The sequence below is a fragment of the Bicyclus anynana genome, chromosome 8 (genome assembly GCF_947172395.1).
Source record: "Bicyclus anynana chromosome 8, ilBicAnyn1.1, whole genome shotgun sequence".
NCBI classification, from domain to species: Eukaryota; Metazoa; Arthropoda; class Insecta; order Lepidoptera; family Nymphalidae; genus Bicyclus; species Bicyclus anynana.
In genome coordinates this window covers 11,424,129-11,446,177 of record NC_069090.1, presented here as the reverse complement: position 1 = coordinate 11,446,177, position 22,049 = coordinate 11,424,129, and the positions used below count along the sequence as shown (strand labels likewise).

Genomic DNA, 22,049 nt, shown 5'->3' with positions numbered 1-22,049 from the left:
ATTTCATTAGTAAGAGACCATAAACTTCATTGAATGATAATATATAGCCTAGATTTGTTGGAATTCGAAGCTAATTGAATGTGATAAGCGTTTACTAGAGTATCTTCAATGGCAGTATTTCGTATTTCGCTATATTTCAAAACCTAACCTTTCTTTTATTTACTTCAAATGTGACCATGTCCCACCTATTAAACTACCACTAAAATAAAAGAATTAAGTAATTTTTGGTAAGACGCTGTAACTAATTCTTAATAAAGTAAAGATTACACTCTTTACCACGAGTCTAAGATGTATAGCAACATTTTGTTATGATGGGTAGACATGTGTTATTAATATTTAATACTAGAGGGTATGCGCGATTTCCCGCGCATAAGTAGTTCCCGTTCCCGTAGGAATTTTGGGATAAAAAATAACCTATATATGTGTTATTTCAGGTTATTTGTGTGCTAAAATTTGGGGAAATCTGTTTAGTAGTATTTGTTGAAAGATATAAACACACACTTACAAACTTTCACATCTTTAGTATCAAGGAAGATCAGCTGAAAGTTTAAAAGCCTGTGCTCCTACCATAGGTAAGAATTGTAGGCAATGGACTGATATCATGCTATGATTTAAGTTATCACCGAAAACACAATTAAATAATACAAAGTTCTTTTATTATCTGAAAGAATCTTACTTTTTAATCTATCTGATCCTATTTATCGTAGTAGGTATTCATTTAATTATATTTGCAGATTACCCCAAAAACGTGTAAATAAATATGTATGGCAACCTTTTGTTATGTAATTTATGAGTGCAAGTGTAGTGTACATAATAATATAATACACACGCACACTTATAACCTTACATAAGGCTGTCTCACGGGCGGCCACGCTATGGCTACGTCTAGTTGTTCTAAGTCTATGGTTAAAGAACTTGTGCCCGCATCTTCATTTGTGGTCTGTGGCCCGCATAGTGAACAAAAATTACGACGTAGTTAAAAACTACCCTCAATCAGGCCAATCGTTATTAATTTCTCTGTTAATCTGATATGAGAGAGTATTTTCGACAAAAGGAGGGTGTTTTTCTGTATTCTGAGGTAATAGTGTATATAACTTTGTTTGTGCTAGTGAAAGTTAATTTAAATTTTCGGATTTTTCGTTGTTATTTGTGCTTTTCGTTTCGTGATTTTTGTTTCTTTTCTTTTTTCAGGTATATTCAAATGAAAAATGGGTAAGAAAATCAAATATGCGTAAATAAATTAGATCACAATTATAATTAATGATATTATTGTAAATATCTTGTTGATTAATCTAAGTGAAATGGAGAATTGATTCATAAGTTCTTAATTCATTTACCATAATCATTTTCAGCCGACGATCATTGACTGATGAACATAGATATCTTGTAAGGGCTTCTAAACACCACAGTCTCGTGTCGCATGCATTCTATAATATTTAATTTAATTTCAGATAAAGCTTTGAACTTCAGTGGGATATTGCGGTTGCAGAGCCGCGATAACAAACATAAAGTTAAACTAACACAATTTACCAGTGTTGCTGGAGGGGTAATGTATCTTGAACATCCATAACTATCAAATAAGTTTAAAATTATTTTATAATAAATAATGGCAGTTAAAGAGACTGCCGATAGCAGGGAAAATTTAGAACTTCAACTTATTTCAACATTACACATTATGTATACCGTAAATTTTCTTAGAAGTCTTATCACCAAAACAAACCCGTCTTGTCACTAAAATCACATATTTCACTTACGTTATACGTAATTTCTAAAGAACAAAGTGTCTAAATCCTTTATTATACGCGTACAGTACGAATTACACCAAAAACTACACCGAATTTACGATTTATTCACATTTATTTTCTTAAAAACAAAATCACAACAAGATTAATTTGCACAGCTTAACTACGATTACGGCAATTTGACATTTCGTAACGCTAGATTGTCTATGAAAAGCAAGGATGGGTAAATAACATCGAGCGTTAACTTATCGATAAATGATAATGAATGATTCTTTAATAATTGATATGTTGTTAGTTTAAAGATGGGAAAATGAAATATTTTATAATCATTTTAATTTTAAAAAATAGTTTTTTAATGAAAATGTTATACAATAAATATGCTCACGTTATTCTATAGCGTAAAAGATATCTTACGAATAGTAGCATTATTCAAACACTGGTATGGATAACATTATCTCAATACGATTTTTAATAAAAATCGTCAAATCAAGATTTTTATCAAAAACTAGCAATGTAAATTTAATTTGCAAAATGCGCGCGATCAGCTGTTTTCCAAGAGGTCAAATAGGCAGGTCACAACTAATAGGTATCTATCTATACAAAGTCACAAACAAACAGCGCGACGTTGTATTGCCGACCGCCGCCGGTGCCGAGGAAAATAATTGCTATCTCTCTCTAACCTAAGCCGCGCGGCGTGGTTAATAGGTATTTTCAAAATATTGAAACTTTAGGTCCTTTCGCTAGACGCTACGCTATTTTTTCTTTAACTTTAGTTCGTGTTTGGCGGTCTGTTGACAAACAAACCAAAATTCAAAAACCTTTGTGTATGTTTTATGTTATGTTAGTAGTGATTTTCTGTAACGAATACTCGTACAATTGTGTCGTTTGTATTGTGTGTGTTTGTGTGTGTTGACTGAGAAGTCTTGAAATGCTTAGATCAAATCAATTCAGTACTCATGAATATCGTACCTACTACGACGACAGAACGTCTCGTAAACGAGAAACAACCTGAAGTAAGTTAATTACCTGTACCTAGTTAAAAACTTGTAAAGTATAAAAAATAGGTATTAGATAGGTAAGTGAAGCCAGCCGATTTGCTGTCGATGCGTACGTACGCAGTAGATTGCGGAGCGTTGTTATCGCATTGTTCGCTGTACATTGCGTGCTCAAAATTTTCAAAATCTGAATTTTCTCATTTCCGACGTAATTGTTATTTAAAATATCGTTGTGGAAACTAAATTTAACCTCTTCACGCAGTTTTCGGTATCATGTCCCTTACACCCAGTATGTACGTGGATACGTGCACACTTTTTTGAAGTACAAGCAAATCTTGGACGTTAGTACGTCCCCAGAAGATTAAAGAAAGAGACGGCCGCGTGGCGCAGTGGGTAGTGACCCTGCTTTCTGCATCCACGGCTGTGGGTTCGATTCCCACAACTGGAAAATATTTGTGTGATGAGCATGAGTGTTTTCAAGTGTCTGTGTGTATTTATACATTATATAAGTATTTATTTATTTATTTGTAACTAACAGCGTTTTAACAAAATATGTACAAAAAATATAAAATAAACAATAATAAGGCCACATACAGTTACAAAGAAAGTTGGTTGCAATATTAAGTAGGTATAACAAGTGAAAATGAAAAATAATTTTTAAAAGAAATGATTGTGAATAGAAAAATATTATTAAGTTAATCACATATAAGAAAAATAGTACAAAATTTATTTAAAAATTCGCAAGTTGAATGTAAGTGTATGAGCGTAAGAGTGTGTGTGTAAGTCGATGTGTGCGTGTGTGTGCGTGTGTCTAAGAGCATGAGAAAGAGAATAGACGTGTGTGTAGGTGTGAGAATTGGTGCATAAATCAGTTAAGTTTATTGAGTTTGGTATGTGTTTTTCTGATAGCGTTTGTTCATTGAGGTGTTATTGTCTTCGGTGTAAAGTGATAATTTCTTTTTTTAACTGTGATTTAGATAAATAAAAAAGATCTAAATGGGAGTAAATCTTATTATATTTTCGAGATAGTCGTACCAAAATTGCGTTTTGGCCATAGTTGGAGTTAGATTTAGGTGCAATTAGTAAGCGATTGTGCCGGGGCCTAAACGACGAAGCGTTTAACGAGAGAGCTGACAGTAAGCTAGGACAGTCAATACGGCCAGTCAAGATACAACAGCAACAGAAGAATGTCACTCTGATTTCTTCTTTGCTCCAGGGTGTCTATTTTATAGTGCGCACAAGCTTCTTCATAATTGTTAAATCGCCTGTAGTCTTTCAAGGCTAGATATGTGAGAAATTGTCTTTGAACTGACTCCAGTCTTTGAGAGTGTATAATATAATACGGAGACCAAATATTACACGAATATTCAAGAAGACTTCTAACGTAGGCAAAGTACAATGTTTTTATGCATTCTATGTTATCGAAACTACGAGTGACGCGTTTGATAAATCCTAGTTGTTTGTAGGCTTTATCTGCTACAACGTCGATATGTTTATTCATGGATAGTTTGTTATCAATTAGTATACCTAGATCTTTAACTGAACTTCCATTGGATATAATGATATCGTTAATTTTATAATCGAAATTAAGAGTATTTTTCTTACGAGTCAGCGTTATGTGATGACATTTTTTAGTATTAACAATTATTCTATTCCTAACATAGTAATCAGTCAAAGCATTCAAGTCTTCTTGAAGTTTTAAACAATCTTCAAGAGAGCGTATTTTAAGGAATACTTTTTTGTCATCAGCAAACATTAAAAACTTGGAGTACCTAAAACAACTGCCAATATCAAAGAGGTATGCATTGTACAAGAGTGGCCCTAGGATTGATCCCTGAGGTACCCCAGAAGGAATACTAACAAAGTCACTTCTGGCACTTCCCATTACTACAGCTTGCATTCGATTTTTAATATACGAAGTTACCCATCGCAGCAAATTACCGTTTATTCCCAGGACGCTAAGTTTATGTATTAGGATTACGTGATCTACACGGTCGAATGCTTTTTCGAAGTCCGTGTAGATCACATCCACCTGGCATCTCTCATCCATACTCCGTAACACATAGTCAGTGAAAACAGCTAAGTTAGTGACCGTTGAACGGTTCTTCATAAAGCCATGTTGTTCGGGAGGGATAGATCTTGTTATTATCGGGCTGATGTGTGCAAATACAGCTGTTTCAAATAGTTTGCTCATAGCATTTAGTATGGAGATAGGTCGGTAATTTTCTATTTGAGTTTTGGACCCACTTTTATGTATAGGTATAATTAAAGCATTATATGTAGTATATAATTGTATATTAATACTATAATATCAACTATCTTAGCACCCATAACACAAGCTACTCTGTATGCTTACTTTGGGGCTAGATAGTGATGTGTATTGTTTAAGTATATTTATAATAATAACTAGCAGACGCCCGCGACTTCGTCCGCGAGAAAATTGATGTACATTTTCGACCCCGTCGCCCCTTCTATTTATATTTTCGTATGTTTTATATATAAAAATTACAACATCACAACCCCCGGCCGAAGGCCGGTGTACAATAAAGTGCGCGTTTTTTGTGCTTGGGTAAAATGCCCAGTCGTAACCTCGTCGGAGGCCCTATCCAACCCCCGGCCGACGGCCGGCGTGCAATTTATTGTGTCTGCGTAAAATGCCCAGCCGTAGCCACGGTCGAAGACCCTATCACAAACCCCCGGATTCGGCCGCGCGTTCCGTTTTTTGTGCATCGGTAAAATGCCCAGCCGTAGCCTCGATCAGAGGCCATATTACAAACCCCCGGCCAAAGGCCGCGCTTTTTTTTGTTTGGGTAAAATACCCAGCCGTAGTCACGGTCGAAGGCTGTATCATAAACTCCCGGCCGAAGGCCGCGCGTTCCGTTTTTTGTGTTTGGGTAAAATGCCCAGCCGTAGTCACGGTCGAAGGCTGTATCATAAACTCCCGGCCGAAGGCCGGTCTATAATAAAGTTTAAAGCGCGTTTTTTGTGCTTGGGTAAATTGACCAGGAAAAGAGGAGGACTTTTCGTACAAACTTTCAACCTTTATTTCACCCCCTTCTGATTTTATTTTCGCTATAAAAAGTATTCTATAACCTGCTCCGTATTATGTTCTCAAACCGTGCTAAGTTTCATTTGAATTCATTCAGTAGTTTCAGTGTGATGCCCGGTCAACAAAAAATAGGGACAGACAGACAGACAAATAATCGAAAAAAAATGTTTTTGAATTCAGTATCGATTGTATAATGCCCTATGATAATTTTTTTTTTAATTAATCAAAAAGTTCTGTAATTTGACCTGTTACAGTTTTATTATAAGTATAGAGTATAGATAAGTATTTAATAGCTATTGCGCCAAATTCGTGCTCTTTTTATAGTAATAAATCTTGCTTATCATTATACGATAAAAAAGTAGACAATGTGACTATTTAAACACAAAAAGGATTATTCAGTTTGAACTTGAACTTTTAAGTAGTTCCTGAGATTAGTTTCGCGCGTTCAACCAAATAAACAAACAAATTGGTCAGTTGAGTATAGAATATGTGCCTCAATATCGATATTACACAGTTTTAGTGGAAAACTCGTTTCTCCAAATAACGCCTGCGAATCAATTTGAGCAATCCGGTTTTTTCAAGTTTACTTTTTTCTATCTGTCCGATTTTAATGAAAAAAAGCTTATATGTTGCCCTGAACTTTGCTTAATCTATTTGTGAATCCGCGTCAAAATCCGTTCAGCAGAACCAGAGTATAGCGCAAACATACAGACAGAAGGACAGACAGACAGACAGACAGACAGACAGACAGACAGACAGACAGACAGACAATGAAAGAATGAGCAATAGAATACAAAATATTTTTGTATTCTATTGCTCATTTCTAATCGCCCAAACTTGATTTTAGTTAAATTTGTTTTATTATAGTATAGATAGATAGATAGATGTATGCTGTCGCGACATTTTGTGTAGAAAATGATGTGTTCTACAAAGTTGTCATACATTATTTTATTCTAACATCAATAGTTTTTGCAGCGCACGCTGGTAAAGAAAAACTTGGAGAAGGTTGAAAAGGTTTATTGTAAGTAAGGTTAGGTCCGATGACAAATTGGCAAGCTACAACCGTCTCGTGCGCGTGTTGGTTGAGAGTGAGGTCATTTCACGGTCGAGTGAATGACGCTGCTGTATTTGCAACCCCTTGGCCTTTTGAATAGCAATGACAATGCTTGAGGGACTTAGCAGACTTTTGGGAAGGCGCGAACACACGCCATGTACACCTTGGGTTACATTATTGGAGTTTCAGGAAGGATCCCTAATTTTTTTGAAAATAAAATATAGCCTATAGCCTTCCTCGATAAATGGGCTATCTATCACTGAAAGTATTTTTCAAATCGGATCAGTAGTTCCTGAGATTAGCGCGTTCAATCAATCAAACAAACAAACAAACAAACAAACTCTTCCACTTTATAATATTAGTATAGATAAAAAAAGATTACCCCATTTCTTAACCACGCGTACCCATAGGCATAAACCGTGCACCGTTCACCGTTTGTGACACGTGATATTTAATTTCTTAAAATGCACACAACCGAAAAACGTTACTATACGTTCCCTTTTAAGATAACGGAGTATAGTAACGAATGTTTTAGTTTAGGTATTTCAGTTCTAACGATACCTACTTGGTATCGTTCCGATGCCCGCCGTTAACTTCTCAACCCTACTGATTGTCTTTGATTCATAGTCGGCCATTATTGTTGTGTAAAAAAGTCATCTAAGAAAATTTACGGTATACATCAGTGGCGTGACTTGGACAGGCCCTGTATCAAACTTAGTTGGGGTTTCAAAAAATTAAAGATTTCTCTTAGAGGAAACACAAATGCTTGCTAGTTATCATTTCCTCTGAGATGATTCAAATAAAATATACACTTTCTGACCTTTATTTTGGGCAGATTGATTAATTAATTTTGTTATAATAAATAAAAAATTTGCTATCCCATCTGAGTCCTTAGAGACCATGTAGCCCAGGGGCCCTGTATCATTGATACAGCTGAACACACACACACACACTCTACACTCCTGATATACATATTAAACATTTCTTTTAATCCATTCAGTTTCACTTATAAATATATACAGCACAATATGTCAGCTACAGATATACTGCTGAGCATGTCAGCGACACAAACGCACTTGATTTTACCTTTATTTGGACATTGGAATGGTTCATTCATTTAATCTAAATCCAGCAAAGTGTGAAAAATGGTTGGTCTCCTTTGGGAGAACCTAACTGTCCTACTAGGGTAAGAACTTGATGCAGTTCTACTTTAAGCAGGCCTTAGAGAGCTTTAGCTGGTATGCTACACCACATATAAATTTTTAGTTTATCATAATATTCATTCACTTTCATTATTTAGCTAGTTCAAGGGATATTAGCAATTATTTCCCACAGCAAGCTCAATATTATCTATACTTATAATAAATCTGTAGAGAGGTCAATTCTGTACATGAATATATTTCCAAAATAAAGTAACTATCAGGGGGTGATTAGTGATTGATACTGATAGCAAAAATGCCATCAGTAAAATTTTTGTCTTTCTGTCTGTCTGCCGTGTATGTAGAAACAAAAACTACTAGACGGATTTTAACAAAACTTGGTGCAATTATTCTTCATAGTATACTTACTTATAGGGCAGGTTATAGTATACTTTTCATCACAATACAATGAATAGGAGTCAGAGCAGTGAAGGGAAATGTTGGGAAAACAGGAGAAGCTACTCCATTTTTTAAGCTTCCGTCGCATGGTAGGGGTAGGGTAGAGATAGGGTTCAGTCTCTACTTATCCCCTGTATGGTAGGGTAGCTGTAGAGTAGGGTAGTAGTAGGGTTGTGCTTGTGTTACAATAATATGCTCTAAAAACTGTAAGACAATATTGAGTGAGCTAGGCAGCAACACAACAGTAATAAATAAAAATAAGATTATTTTCACTGCCTTAGTGGTTATGTAACTTTTGTAAAGAAAAAATACCAGTCAAATTGAGAACCTCCTCCTTTTTGAAGTTGGTTAAAAATCAAAGTAAATGTAATAGTAATATAATATTATGTTTAATTTGTTTGAAACAGAGAATCTGTCTGCTTAATGAAAACCTGTATGTTCACAGGTAAAAAAACGATTAGAAACCAACGTGAAGAACAAGAGAAAGACAAGACAATCATTTTTTGACAATTTTCGTAATCTACCAGAATGTGAGCCACAAGCAGAACCTTCATTGACAAAAGGAGAACAAAGAATGTTGCAGTTAAAAAAGTGGAAAGAAGAAAGGGAAAAGAAAAAGCAAGAAAAGTTGAATTTAAAGAAAAAGCCTTTTATTGTGGGCACGGTCAAGCATGTTCTAACATATGAACCTCTGCCTTCCATACTTCGGCCCAGCTCATCAGGCAGAGTGGCAAGATCCCAGACAAGTAATAATGTCACAAATAATGAGGAAGTTAAACATAAATACAAATTCGCACCCAAAAATGCTGCTTTTAATCCTGTTCTTAAGGATCTTGTTGTGCCTCCTTTGACTGTTTATGGTAGAGAAAAAACTGCACCTAAAAAACAGCAGCCAGTGAATAATAACTTGCTTCCAAAGCCTGAGCCTAGAAATTTACGTAGTAGAACAAAATTAAATGATAACACAACTGTCAAACAAACCAGTAACCCAGGTCTGTTGTCAAATAAAACAAAATCAAATACAAGAAAAACTTATGTAATTAATGAACCCACAGCAAAGACTGACATAGAATCTAAAATTAAAAAAATTTCATCAAGCAGTGAAGAAGAAACACTTGCACCTAAAGTTAAAAAATCAGCTAAAAGTAAGAAATCTGTTCTCTCTAAAGACCACATTACAGACTCAATTGGAAATCCACCAGAATCAGATAAAAGTGTGCAAATAATATTACCAATAGTTGTATCACCAACACCAATTGAAAAACTAGCAGAGTGCTCATCTCAACCAAGTAGTATGGAAGCAGACGTTGAGAATCCACAAAGTCCAAAAGCAACGCAAAGTTTAAATACAAAATCAACACCAAATAGGCCTGTCAACACTTTAGAAGGCTTTACACCAAAGAATCCAATACCAAAAAGCGAGTCAAGCTCAGAAGAGAAGCTCCGTTCACCAAAATCAAATAATACCGGGTGGACACCGGAACAAATAGCATTGGGTATGCAAATGATCAGCCCTCGCGTTTATTTGTCACGGGGAAAAGAGAATAATAGAAAGGAAATGTTGAGGAAAATTGCAGACGGTGAGACATTATTTTGCTAATTATTCTTCTTGATTATTTATCAGCCATTTTCTAACATATTGGCGTAGGCTTCGTTTAATCTATCCCCATACTTCCTCATTTGGGCTATTAAGACATTAAACAGGTTTTTAGGGTTCCGTATTCCACAGGGAACCCTTATAGTTTTGCCATGTCTGTCTGTCTGTTAGACTGTCAGTCCGTCTGTCCGCGGTTAAGCACAAAGATACTACTAGAAATAGTAGAAAGTTGTAAATTAGCATGGGTATGTATGTTAAAAATGTGAACAAAATCATACAATAAAATGTTGAAAAATATTTTTTGATCCATATGTTGATGATGACCCTAGGACTTGTGCAAAACACTTTGTGTCTTCTTTTATCATACACACCAGCTAATGTTTGGATATGTCCCTTTCACAGTCTTTCCAAGTCAAGTTTCCTGATACTCTTAACTTAACCTCCTCCTTTTCGAAGTTGGTTAATTACAGTTCAGGTATAGTATAGTTAAATTTTCTGGTTTGAAATATTTCCAGGCTTAATGGATGATGATTACTGTGACATGAGTGTACACCAATTCAAAAGCCAACTCAATTCTGAGATACAAAACATGACGGAAAAGTGTGCCGCGTGGGACAAGATAGCGGAGCAAACTACACTACCAGATGAAATACAAGTTAGTATACATATACAAAATATTATATGTCCGTCCGCTTTTCTTCATTGCCACAATGCGTTGAGATTGAATAGCATGTCAGCCATGACACAAATTTCTATGATTGCCAAAACGCGTCGTGCGCGTTTTCAGTAGAGCCATAACACGAAATTCGTCATGTGGATGTTTTACTGTGACCACAACGCGTTGTGAGCTATTTTTCCGCTCATTGACCGTTTTCGATCTTTGAGTGTTACATAGTGTACAAACATACATCCTCGTACATAATTATTATGACAAAAGATTGCAGTCCTAATCTGATCTATAACAGTGTTACGAATAATTAGTATAGTAGTGTTGTATTATTATTAAGTTTATATTATAAGAATCTTAACATATATTATAGATAGGCATATTCAAAAACTGAATAAAATAAATATTACAGTTTATGAGATATTTTTTGAGATATTTATTTACTTAGCATCCATGCACTTACAAAGTAATACATAAGCTTAGCATGCATGATACATGGGGCTCTGTTAGGACAAAATTAAAATAAGATAGTAGAAACTTGAGCGGAACATTTATAGAATTAAACTAGAATGTTCAAGACTTTAAATAATATAAATGTCAGGTATAGTAATGTCATAATAGTAGATTAATTAACGTTAATAAAATTAAATAAACATATGTTATGTAAACAAATTCGGGATCCGCACCGGAGAGAAAATAAAACAACCAAGGCACTCGGCCGCTCCAATGCGAATCTTATTTATTGTAAAAAACTTCACAATATATACCTTTCGTACGAACCACTCGATATCGCGATACAAAGTTGCGGACTTCACATACACTGCCATCTATCGGCACATCGCGTCGAATGGTCGATTATACATTCCGCCCACCATGAACCAACGGTTCATAATACACCATTAACTTAAACACTTTAAAAAACTTTACATAATTTGACAAAGGTTTGGTTCAATATGAGAAAATGTATAATGAACTCACAACATTTCAAACTACAAGTATAACAAATGTGAAATCTAAATTAACTAAATACTTAACACAATTAACAATTCTTAAGAAACTCTCAATGCAAAACAAACTCTAAAGAAAACTTCAATAATAATAATAATGACTCTTGAAGACAAAGTAACCAAAATCATTAACTGACAGATACAATATTTGGAAACGAGTCTTTAATCACAATGCCATTGCATCTTAAACTCACACCACGGGTGACATTGTCCGAACCAGTATGCTTTAAATAATTAAACCATCAACCTGGAGGAAGATTATCTTCCTTGAATAAGACTACGTCTCCAACTTTCAAGAAAATGACGATTCCAACGGCAATGGTGAAGAAACTAAATCATATCTTTTATTTGACCACCGTCGCGAAAGTCTTGCGTCATTCTATGAATGAGCTGCCATTTAAGGAGGATCCGCACCGAAGCAAAATAAAACAACCAAGGCACGAGGCCGCTCCAATGCGAATCTCGTACAGTAATGTTTGATAATTGACGTATGGATCTTGAGCGTCATCTTTCAATCTTGCTTTGATATGATGCAGCTTCCTATAATCCATCGAAGTATAGAGTGTAGGGTGGGATTCGATACCAGATAATTCCATTTATCTCAACCAAGCAGCATTCTATACAGATACTTTGCGTTTCTTTAACGAGATGCAGGTAACTGACTCTTGAGTTACTGAATAAATTGAAAAGAATGACGTAAACCTGTGATGTACTTGCATCAAATCCAATACTTCGACCAAATGAATTTAACACTGGTTAAGGTCTTCCTTGTTTTCTTTCATGTGCTTCAGCGATGATAAGTTGTGCCATTCATAGCATGCAAACCTCCTCTAAATCGTAACAAACCATCGCTGTCTAAAAACGGATTGAGAAACCCACGACTATACTCTTCTTACCGAAGAGGATCCGATTTTAGTGATATATTCTATTTCACATGAAAGAACCCTTGCTAAACTCCTTACTGCTCGTACTTTTTATTACGTTTTTGCAATGAGAATCCTGAATAAACTACTCTTCTTTCATTAACTTTAACAATAGCTCAATTCTATCAAACTTTCCTTCTAAATTGGTATCTTGGCATTCTTGAAGTGGACTGTAATTAATAACTTCTTCGCTCAGCCAAGATTCCATGTTCTACTTAAATCCTATCACCATCGGCAGATATCTTTTATCCTTGATCGTACGTGAGCAAACATCGAAGACAAGATAGTTGGGGCGATCCATCCCAAAGGATCGAACCAACGCGAAATTTCCGTAATAACCTTCTTCTTCGTTACTGGAAGTTGTATAGGAGGGAGACGGATACTATATTTAAACTTGTAGGTACTGCTATCCCAGGTTAGTCCTAATACTTTCTGTGTAACTTCAAGTTCTTTTTCAGTTCCTATTTCTAACTTTGTCTGATTGTTTCTTCTTCCTATAGTTTCTATACTACTGCTAGCCCCTTTCTGTACTTCCATTCCTCCCTTATCTAAGTTATAACTATTTTCAATTATTATTTTCATGCACTCTTCTACTGTTTGATAACCCGTCCTGAGGTCATTCATGTAAATGTCTTGCAGGATTTTCTCAACAGCAGCAGCGTTGTATACATCTTCATCTGTGGCTAGTTGCTGCAGGACATTAGCAGCGAGGTAAGATGCATACGCTTTCCCGAACGTAACACGTGACATTCTGTCCTGTTGTGTTGTTCCAGATTCATCTCTCCACAAAATACGTTGAAACTGGTCCGCATCCTCTAGTGTAACTGTAACTTGTTGATATATCTTATCAATATCCGATACCAAACAAAGTGTATGGTTTTGCCATCGCAAAATGATATGCTTCAGAGTATGCTGAAATGATGGACCTACAGGAAGATCATTGTTTGAGTTTACTTCGGTAATGCCAGAGCAAGACGCATCGATGACAACTCTTACTTTCGTCGTTGATTTATCTTTAAAAACTACGGCGTGATGCGGTAAATATACTACGCCAGGCTCATTGCATTGCTCATCAGGAACCAACTCCGGCAATTTCTTTTTGGCAATTTTTCCTAACTTCCGATGTTTACCGGTTGGGTTGTCTTCACAAAAAGGACTCTTCGCCACGTATCGACCACCATTATTTCTAGAAACTGTTTTCTCAAAATTCGTTTCACACAGAAGTTCATCATCAGTCAACATTTTCTTCTTGTCAGAAATCTCATCCGATTCCAACTCCCAGAATTTTCTTAATATATCGTCCTCTTTAGACTGGGTGTGCATGCTGATGATGACGTTCGTAACTTGGTGCGATTCAGACTCATCTGATTGAATTTTACCAGATAAGATCCAACCCAGTAGGGTTTTTCTGCGCTACAGGACACCCGGGCGGACCTTTGATAAGACCTTCTACTAATATCTGGCTATATACCTCTGCACCAAGCAACAAATCTATTTTATTTGGTATGCCAAATTTGGTATGCCTCGTATCGGCTAACTTCAGACTAGAAAGTTCTGGCCAAAACGGAACGTCAACCCGTTTTGCAGGAATAAATGACGTTAATTTGGTAAGCACGTGGGCTTTGACAACCAAAGTAAACGTAGGGTCATAAAATGACTTTAGCTTTAATTCCACTACCCATAAAGAAGCTAAAGACTCATTTCGACCTCCGATTCCAGAAATATAGACCTTGTTGGGTATCTTCTTCAGTCCAAGAGCTTGGACAGCGGCCTCCGTGATAAGCGAAGCCGTTGAACCTTGATCCAATAAGCATCTATATGGCAGAAGCGCACCTGTTCTTGACTCAATCGGAACCTCTGCTGTAGCCAGGAGCACTTGGCTATGAAAATTAGAGAAACAGGTAACCACATTGGTCTCTGATTTGGTTGGCGGAGATACAACTACACCATCACCATTGGAATCACCATCACCTAACACCTTGTGGTGGTGGAGGATGGAATGGTGTTTTGCTCCACATATTTTACATCTCGAGGATTGACGGCACTTAAAAACATAATGATCCGACAAGCAATTAAAACATAACCTACTGGCTCGGACAAAATTCAATTTTGTATCATAATCCGACCTCGCAAACTCTTTGCAATTTATTAATTTGTGATTTTCTTTACAAAATTGACAAACTAGATTTGTTGTATTAACAGAATTAACATTTGCGTACCCTTTTGATACATTCGTAGTAGATTTTGTTTGATTGTTTAAAAACTCCAATGACCTGAATCTACTATGTAAATATTCTCTAAATTGATCTAAGGTAGGTAACTCATCCACTGTACTGATTAAAGACTCCCATTTAAGTCTACTGTCACTGGGTAATTTAGAACTTATATAACGTATAATAATTATATCCCAGTGCTCTACTGCGATTCCCATATTTCTTAAACCGTTTAGACATTCTGAAGTAGTGTCTAAAAGATTTTTTTTTGATCTAGCTGTTTCGGTAGCATTTGATTGTCTTAACAATTTATCTAATAAACAAGTAGCCAAATGTTTCTTGTTTGAGTATCTAGACTGTAAGGTGGCCCATGCAGACTCATAGTTGTCGGCAGACACAGCAACATGCCTGAGAAGTTGGGCTGCCTCCCCGTCCAGATAACTCTTTAAATATTGCATTTTTTGAACATTATCTAAACACGCGTTATTATGAATTAAAGATGTATATAAATCATTAAATGTGGTCCACTCCAAATAGTTTCCATTAAATTTTTGGATTTCTATTTTTGGCAGTTTAATATTACTGCTACTACTATTACATTCCTTTGGACTTGATACAGAAACGTTCAATTTAGATAATGCATCATTGAGATCACACTTATACTTAATCCAAATTTCTTCAACTACCGAAAACATATCATCTGAAATATACTCATTAGTTGTTAGATCCGAATCTGAAGCTAGTTGTATTATTTTCTGATGATTGACAAAAAATGTTTTCCATAACTGTTCCAATGACTCTAATCTAGCCTTAATGTAAATTACTGTTAAACGATCCTTAGGAGATTTTTTAAAATTAACATAATGCTTTTCTATTAGATTCTTAGAATTATTTTGTACTCTAATTAGTCCCTCCATTTTATATTAAAATAATACAACTACTTACCAAATAACTTAATCACAAAAAAAAGGAAACAACTATATAATTTAACCAAATATTCACATTAAAGTTCGTAAACTACCTACCTACAAATTAAACGCAACAATCACATTCAATTCAAACAAGCCAAAAAACTATCCGCAATCATGAAATTGTAACAAAGTCACAAACTTCTAGGTTAAATTCAAACAATCCAATTTACTGTTCACAAAATAATCAAAGTCTATATAAAACGCAAAATTTTACAAGTGCAAACGTATGCAAAATAACACTAAAATATGTAAAACACTAAAGTGTTTGAGGTAACACACGAAAATTTTACAAGTCTTTTTTGACGCGAAATATTCTAAGTCAATGTAAACAACGAATATTTTCTAAGTGTTTGACAATTGTCATACAGACGAAATTTGGCATGGATTCCCCGTCACTTCACTTTTCTTCGTTTATTAGTCTATGTCCATGCACTACTTTAATTGTCTTCTTGACTTTGACAGCTGACGTTGACAGAAGGTCCAATCTTGACACTGACAGCTGACGTTGACAGAAGGTCCAAATCTTGACATTGACAGCTGACTTTGACAGAAGGTCCAAATCTTGACATTGACAGCTGACTTTGACAGAAGGTCCAAATTGACACAATACTTCTTACTTGACAGTTGACGTAGTCGGTTGCTCTCCCTCTCGCTCACTCACTGCAACTGACGTCACTGCGTTGCGCAGACCGGCTGTTCACCCTCTCGCTCGCTCCTGCCGCTGACGTATCCGTGTGACGTAGTTGGCTGCCGCTGACGTCACTACTGCCTGGGCCTGATGGCTGCTCCAAACCACCAGCCGATCAGGATGCACACTGGCTCCTCCAAATTATTCGGTTCGCTGGACCATGAACAATTTCGGGATCCGCACCGGAGAGAAATAAAACAACCAAGGCACTCGGCCGCTCCAATGCGAATCTCATTAATTGCAAAAAACTTCACAATATATACCTTTCGTACGAACCACTCGATATCGCGATACAAAGTTGCGGACTTCACATACACTGCCATCTATCGGCACATCGCGTCGAATGGTCGATTATACATGTTACCATTAAAAATTGACATTTTGACTACACTATGGTATTGCACTGGGCTACTGGTTCGAGTACAGTACAGTGCAAACGTTATGAAGTTTCGGAACATAGTGCGTTAAGCTGCGCAATACAAGATTTTAGGTATCTATCTATGTAGTGTAGGGGCGCGGTGGCGGTGCGTCACCGTCGCCTCACGCATCTTCATTTTAGCGTACTTTATGTACGACCTGTGCGTAGCGACAGTCGCAGCTTTACCGAGACGTCATAAAGTGACTGTACGTGTGGTGTGTCAGGAGGAGGTGCTGGCGGCGGTGGGGCAGGCGCGACTGCTGATGGCGCAGAAGATGCAGCAGTTCGCGTCGCTGGTGCGGCGCTGCGAGCTGCCCGAGCCGGGGCAGGCGCTCGTCACCACCGGAGACCTGCAGGGCTTCTGGGGCATGGTGTTCATGCAGGTACGCGCAGGAGATGCAGCAGTTCGCGTCGCTGGTGCGGCGCTTTGTGCAATAATAAATGAATAAAACCCAATTCCTTATACACACAGTTGAGATATGGAATACCATTCTAGCTTTGGTTTTTCTAGAAGATGCCAATCTTTAAATCAAGAGTGCAACTGTCTAATTCGTAGTTCTCCAATGTAAGACTAGATGGCGTTAGTAGTATGTTACCCCACGGCAACGTTTGTTGTTATAATAATTCAAAAGTCAAATTTTAAATTGTGAATAAAGGCTCATACGTTCAGGGTATAATGCTTATCATTTCCCACGGCGAAAAGACGACCCTGTACAAGGTCCTTCAGAAGTCGGACTGTTTTTTGAAAATAAACAAACAGTTCTTCAGTTGTGACGTATATTGTAGGTATATGTCGCCGGGGAAGCTTGGCTCACTGAAGGCTCTATGGGCTCAGACCTAATAGTTGTCATGTTTGCTCTGTGGTTATTTCGAATCGACTTGTTATCTAGTGGTCTGATCATTTTGCAGTCAAAATACTGTTCCGTTTTGATTTGATTAATAATTGGTCTCTCAAGTAATGATGACAGTTGACAGCAGTAGAAAAGAAACTCTTTAGGTTCTGTGTTGAGATTTTGCTATCGTAATGGTCAGCAAAATCTACGTTAATTAATTTAATAAATTTAGAATCAAGTTTTCATGTAATTAGGTTTTGATTATTTACTCTTGAAGTAATTAAGATTGTAAAACGTTACCACCATAACGAACGTGGCGGCGATCGACCAATAGTAAATGATTACGTAACTCTCATCCAATGGCATCGCGTCCCAAATGGCGCGTGGACTAGAGTCAAGTGTACCGTCACTGTGTATTCACACTAGTGAGGCATCCTGCCTCCGTCTGTCTCCGTAATCTGCTGATTTAGTAATTCAGTTCTAATCGCGTTTTTAAGATGGAATAATCGTCTTCTACTTGTTAAGTATAGTGAAATAGTGAAATGTTAAGTAGTGTTAATAAGAAAAGGAAAGTGATTAGTGACTTGGGCTATTAATTGGTTCAATTCTTTGTTGAGCAGCTTGAGGCGTCATGCTGCTTGTCGCGTTAGTGATTTTGTTCGATAATGTTTCGTGATGAAGTAATTATTGATCTTAAATTGTTTACTGTGGGCATGGAGAGCATGTCGGGCAGGGTTGGTGAGTGTTTACTAGTATTAAAAGGCGCCTTTAAACCACACCCAATGGTCACAAGTCCTGGGACTTGCTCGATGTACTTCCTCTACCACAACTACCAGGGTAAAATAGTAAAATTAAGAGTAGATTATTGTGTAAGCGATTAGTGAGGTTAAGCATAGCATACCTATTGTAATTGGCAGAGCCGATGACCAAGGTTAGGTCAGCGGTTCTGTCCATATTTTTATTAATGACTCTACGATTTTTACGACATATAGAAAGCGAAATTAATTAATAATTTCTTGATAGCGAGGATAAGGTGACAGACAACGGACAGCTGTCAAGTTCATCTTGTCGTTAAATGACGTTTGACGTTTCAAGTGACAGCTGTCAATATCTACAACTGCCAAGCTGACATTGTCAATGTCCACACGACACGACAGCACTGACCACAGACGGAAATAGCATTGACAACATCTCGTGGAAGCAGCTGTTGACAACTCAGTGGAAGACATCAAAGGAAAATCGTGCTAGTGAAGTGGTAAAGTGTGAGTACAAGCAAACAAACTGTGAGTACGCTAATTTATACTTTAATTACAGTGAGAGCAAAATACTTAACTAAATTAATGCATGAATCAAGAATTGTAAAATTAATTACTTATTCTAAGTCCTGGTAGTCAGGACTTAGAATAAGTTGCTTAAAACCGACGAGACGGGGAACCTATGCCCAAATTTGCCTAGAAATCCAAACGCTTCAAACAAACACTTAGAAAAATTCGTGGTCCAGTTAAAGTCGAAAAATTTCTTCTACATTATTAAAAAGACTGTTTAGTCAAGGAGTGTTTACAACTTATTTCAAAATGGAAGTTGACTTGAGAATAATGGATGATTTGAAAAGGCAAATAGAAAGGGCTAGAAGCAACTTTAAAAGTCGCCTAAGGACAGAATAACTGCACCATACATAACGGCAAGACTGGAAGGCCTAGAAGATGTTATAAAAAGGTTCTTTAATAAACACGAAAATATTATCTCAAGTTACGAAAGTGATAATTTAGACAATAGTGAATATATTAAAAGTGATGTATTTAATTTAGGATATGAATCGTATTTAACCTATAAAAGCGAATTGAAAGCGTTTTTAAGTTCTCAAAGAGTACATTGTTGGTACTGGGACGTTTATATATGTAAATGATTAGACTGTATAGTAAAGATTAAACGTGTAATTCAAAATCAGTACATCGGTAAGTGGATCCGAATACAGAGTGCCTGTCCCGGGCGCGCGCCTCCGCTGCCGTGCGCCGTCCTCCGGCTCCCCGCGCGTCTCCTCCCGTGCGTACGAGTACATAGATGGACGATGATCAGGGTCCCCGGGTTGAAGTGTGCAGACTTCAAAACTGTGGAAGTGGGCAAATATTGTTAAAGGCCCTACGTATTAACCCGGTTTGAGTCTGCACTTCGGCGACCCTGACGACACCGTCGTTGCCTGGGTATAGTTGTGTTATTCTACCCAGGCGCCAGAGTAAGGGCGGCAGTGTCTTGTCCTTAATGAGCACAAGTGCTCCGAGGTTAAGGTCTCCCTTTGATGCCGTCCATTTAGTTTTAGTCTGAAGCAGCCCGACGTACTCGACAGAGAATCGGCGCCAAAAATGTTGTTTAATTGTTTCAATCCTCTTGAAGCGGTCGAGCCGATTAATATTAACGTCAATCGGTATGTCAGGGTGTGGAAGGGTCGTCAGTGGCCGTCCAATTAGGAAGTGAGCAGGAGTGAGGACGGAGAAATCTGTGGGATCAGATGAAAATGGTGTAAGGGGACGTGAATTCAAGACAGCCTCTATTTGCGCGAGACACGTAGTCATTTCTTCGTATGTGAAGTGGGTTAATTGTAATAGCCTTTTAAGATGGTGCTTAGTGGAACGCACTGCTGCCTCTGCTAAGCCATTGAAATGGGGAGTATAAGACGGAACAAATTTAAATTCAATGCCTTCTTGTGCTATTTGACCTTGCAGATCGGATTGAACAAGAAGCTGGGCTAATTCAGTACTAGCACCAGTGAAGCATGTCCCTCTATCAGAAGTTATGCTTCTAATTTTCCCTCGTCTGGCTATCATGCGATTTAGTGCAGCTATGAACGCTTTGCTAGACAACGCCGTAACAAGTTCGATGTGGCAGGCTTTAGTCGAGTTGCAAATAAAGATGGCCACGTAAGACTTTATGAGTTTACAACCTCTACCGACCCTGTCTGCTATCATCACGGGTCCCGCGTAATCACAGTTACAATCCAAAAAAGGAAACTCTAATTGAGTTCTAGATTTAGGTAGTTGTCCCATAATGGGCTGCACACTTTCGGCTTTGTGCCTGAAGCACCTCACACATTTATTTACAGTAACTTTAGCTAAGTTAGTGCCACCCAACGGCCAATAAGTTTGTCTTACAATGGCTAATAGAAGTCTTGGTGGTGCATGTAAGTGTTTAATGTGGTAATTCTCAAAAATAATTTTAGTAACATGATGCTTGCTACATAACAAGATAGGATGTTTTGTGTCGTATGTGTATGGAGAATTGTCAAGTCTGCCACCTATTCGCAGCAAGTCATTATTATCTAAAAACGGAGTTAATGATTTTAATCTATTTTTAGGTGACAATGCCTTCCCAGCTTTAAGTAAAGAGTACTCGTCGGGAAACATCTCTACTTGTGATTTGTGAATTATTAAATTTAATGCATTTTGCAATTCTATAGTGGAAAGGCAACCAGTCAATTTGGTTTTATGTTTACAGTTGTAAACAAATCTTTTAATATAAGCTATTATATTTTGCAAATTAGTAAAGCTTGATTTATTTTTAATTAAATTATTTATTGAATCTACTGATGTCTCACATCCATCATCCATCACAAAATTGCAATGCAGTATTAACTCGGGTAGATCTTCTCTTTCGTTGGGCGTTTTAGGCCATTCTATTTCATTTTTGGCCAAGAATGCTGGCCCTGACCACCATAACACGGAATTATTGATGGAGTCAGCCTTCAGCCCGCGAGAAAGAAGATCCGCCGGATTGTCTTTCGACGGTACATAACTCCACGCGTGACCTTTGGTAATATCTTTAATTTCATTAACACGATTACGTACGAAACTCTTAAGACGTGGTGAAGGCGTGTTTAACCATCCTAAAACAATCATCGAATCACACCAGAATCTGCATTTACTAATCGGAATGGTTAAGGAATTTAACACTTTATCGCACAATCTTGCAGCTAACAATGTACCGCAAAGTTCAAGCCGTGGGATCGTAGTCGGTTTTATTGGAGCGACACGACTTTTTGACGTCAAAAGACGTACGGTAACTAAGTTATGCTTATTTACGGAACGAATATATAAACAAGCTCCATATGCTCGTTCTGACGAGTCTGCAAATACATGGACTTCGTGAACTAAAGAGTTGTCGTCAAGTACCCAACGAGGCACCTTTAACTGATTTAGACTAGGTAACGCTTCTGCAAACGAAATCCATGAAGTCCTAATAGCCTGTGACACTTCTTCATCCCACGAACATTGTTCGATCCAAAGCTTTTGCATTATTAATT

General features: G+C 37.2%; 2 protein-coding genes across 2 annotated transcripts; one reads left to right on the top strand and one right to left on the bottom strand.

Annotated features, from left to right (window-relative positions):
- Nucleotides 1-1,093: 1,093 nt before the first annotated feature.
- Nucleotides 1,094-17,460, top strand: LOC128198309 (disks large-associated protein 4-like). The gene is made up of 5 exons (XM_052882887.1): nt 1,094-1,212; nt 1,452-1,546; nt 8,884-10,018; nt 10,551-10,690; nt 17,147-17,460. The coding sequence occupies exons 1-5, from the start codon at nt 1,209-1,211 to the stop codon at nt 17,369-17,371; spliced, it is 1,599 nt and encodes a 532-aa protein (XP_052738847.1). The 5' UTR covers nt 1,094-1,208; the 3' UTR covers nt 17,372-17,460.
- A 2,211-nt stretch (nt 17,461-19,671) lies between these two features.
- On the bottom strand, nt 19,672-22,049 carry LOC112052703 (uncharacterized; the record flags this gene model as incomplete). The annotated part of the gene is given in 1 exon segment (XM_024091881.2): nt 19,672-22,049. A coding segment is annotated over 1 exon segment (2,192 nt), but the record flags the coding sequence as incomplete, so codon positions are not given.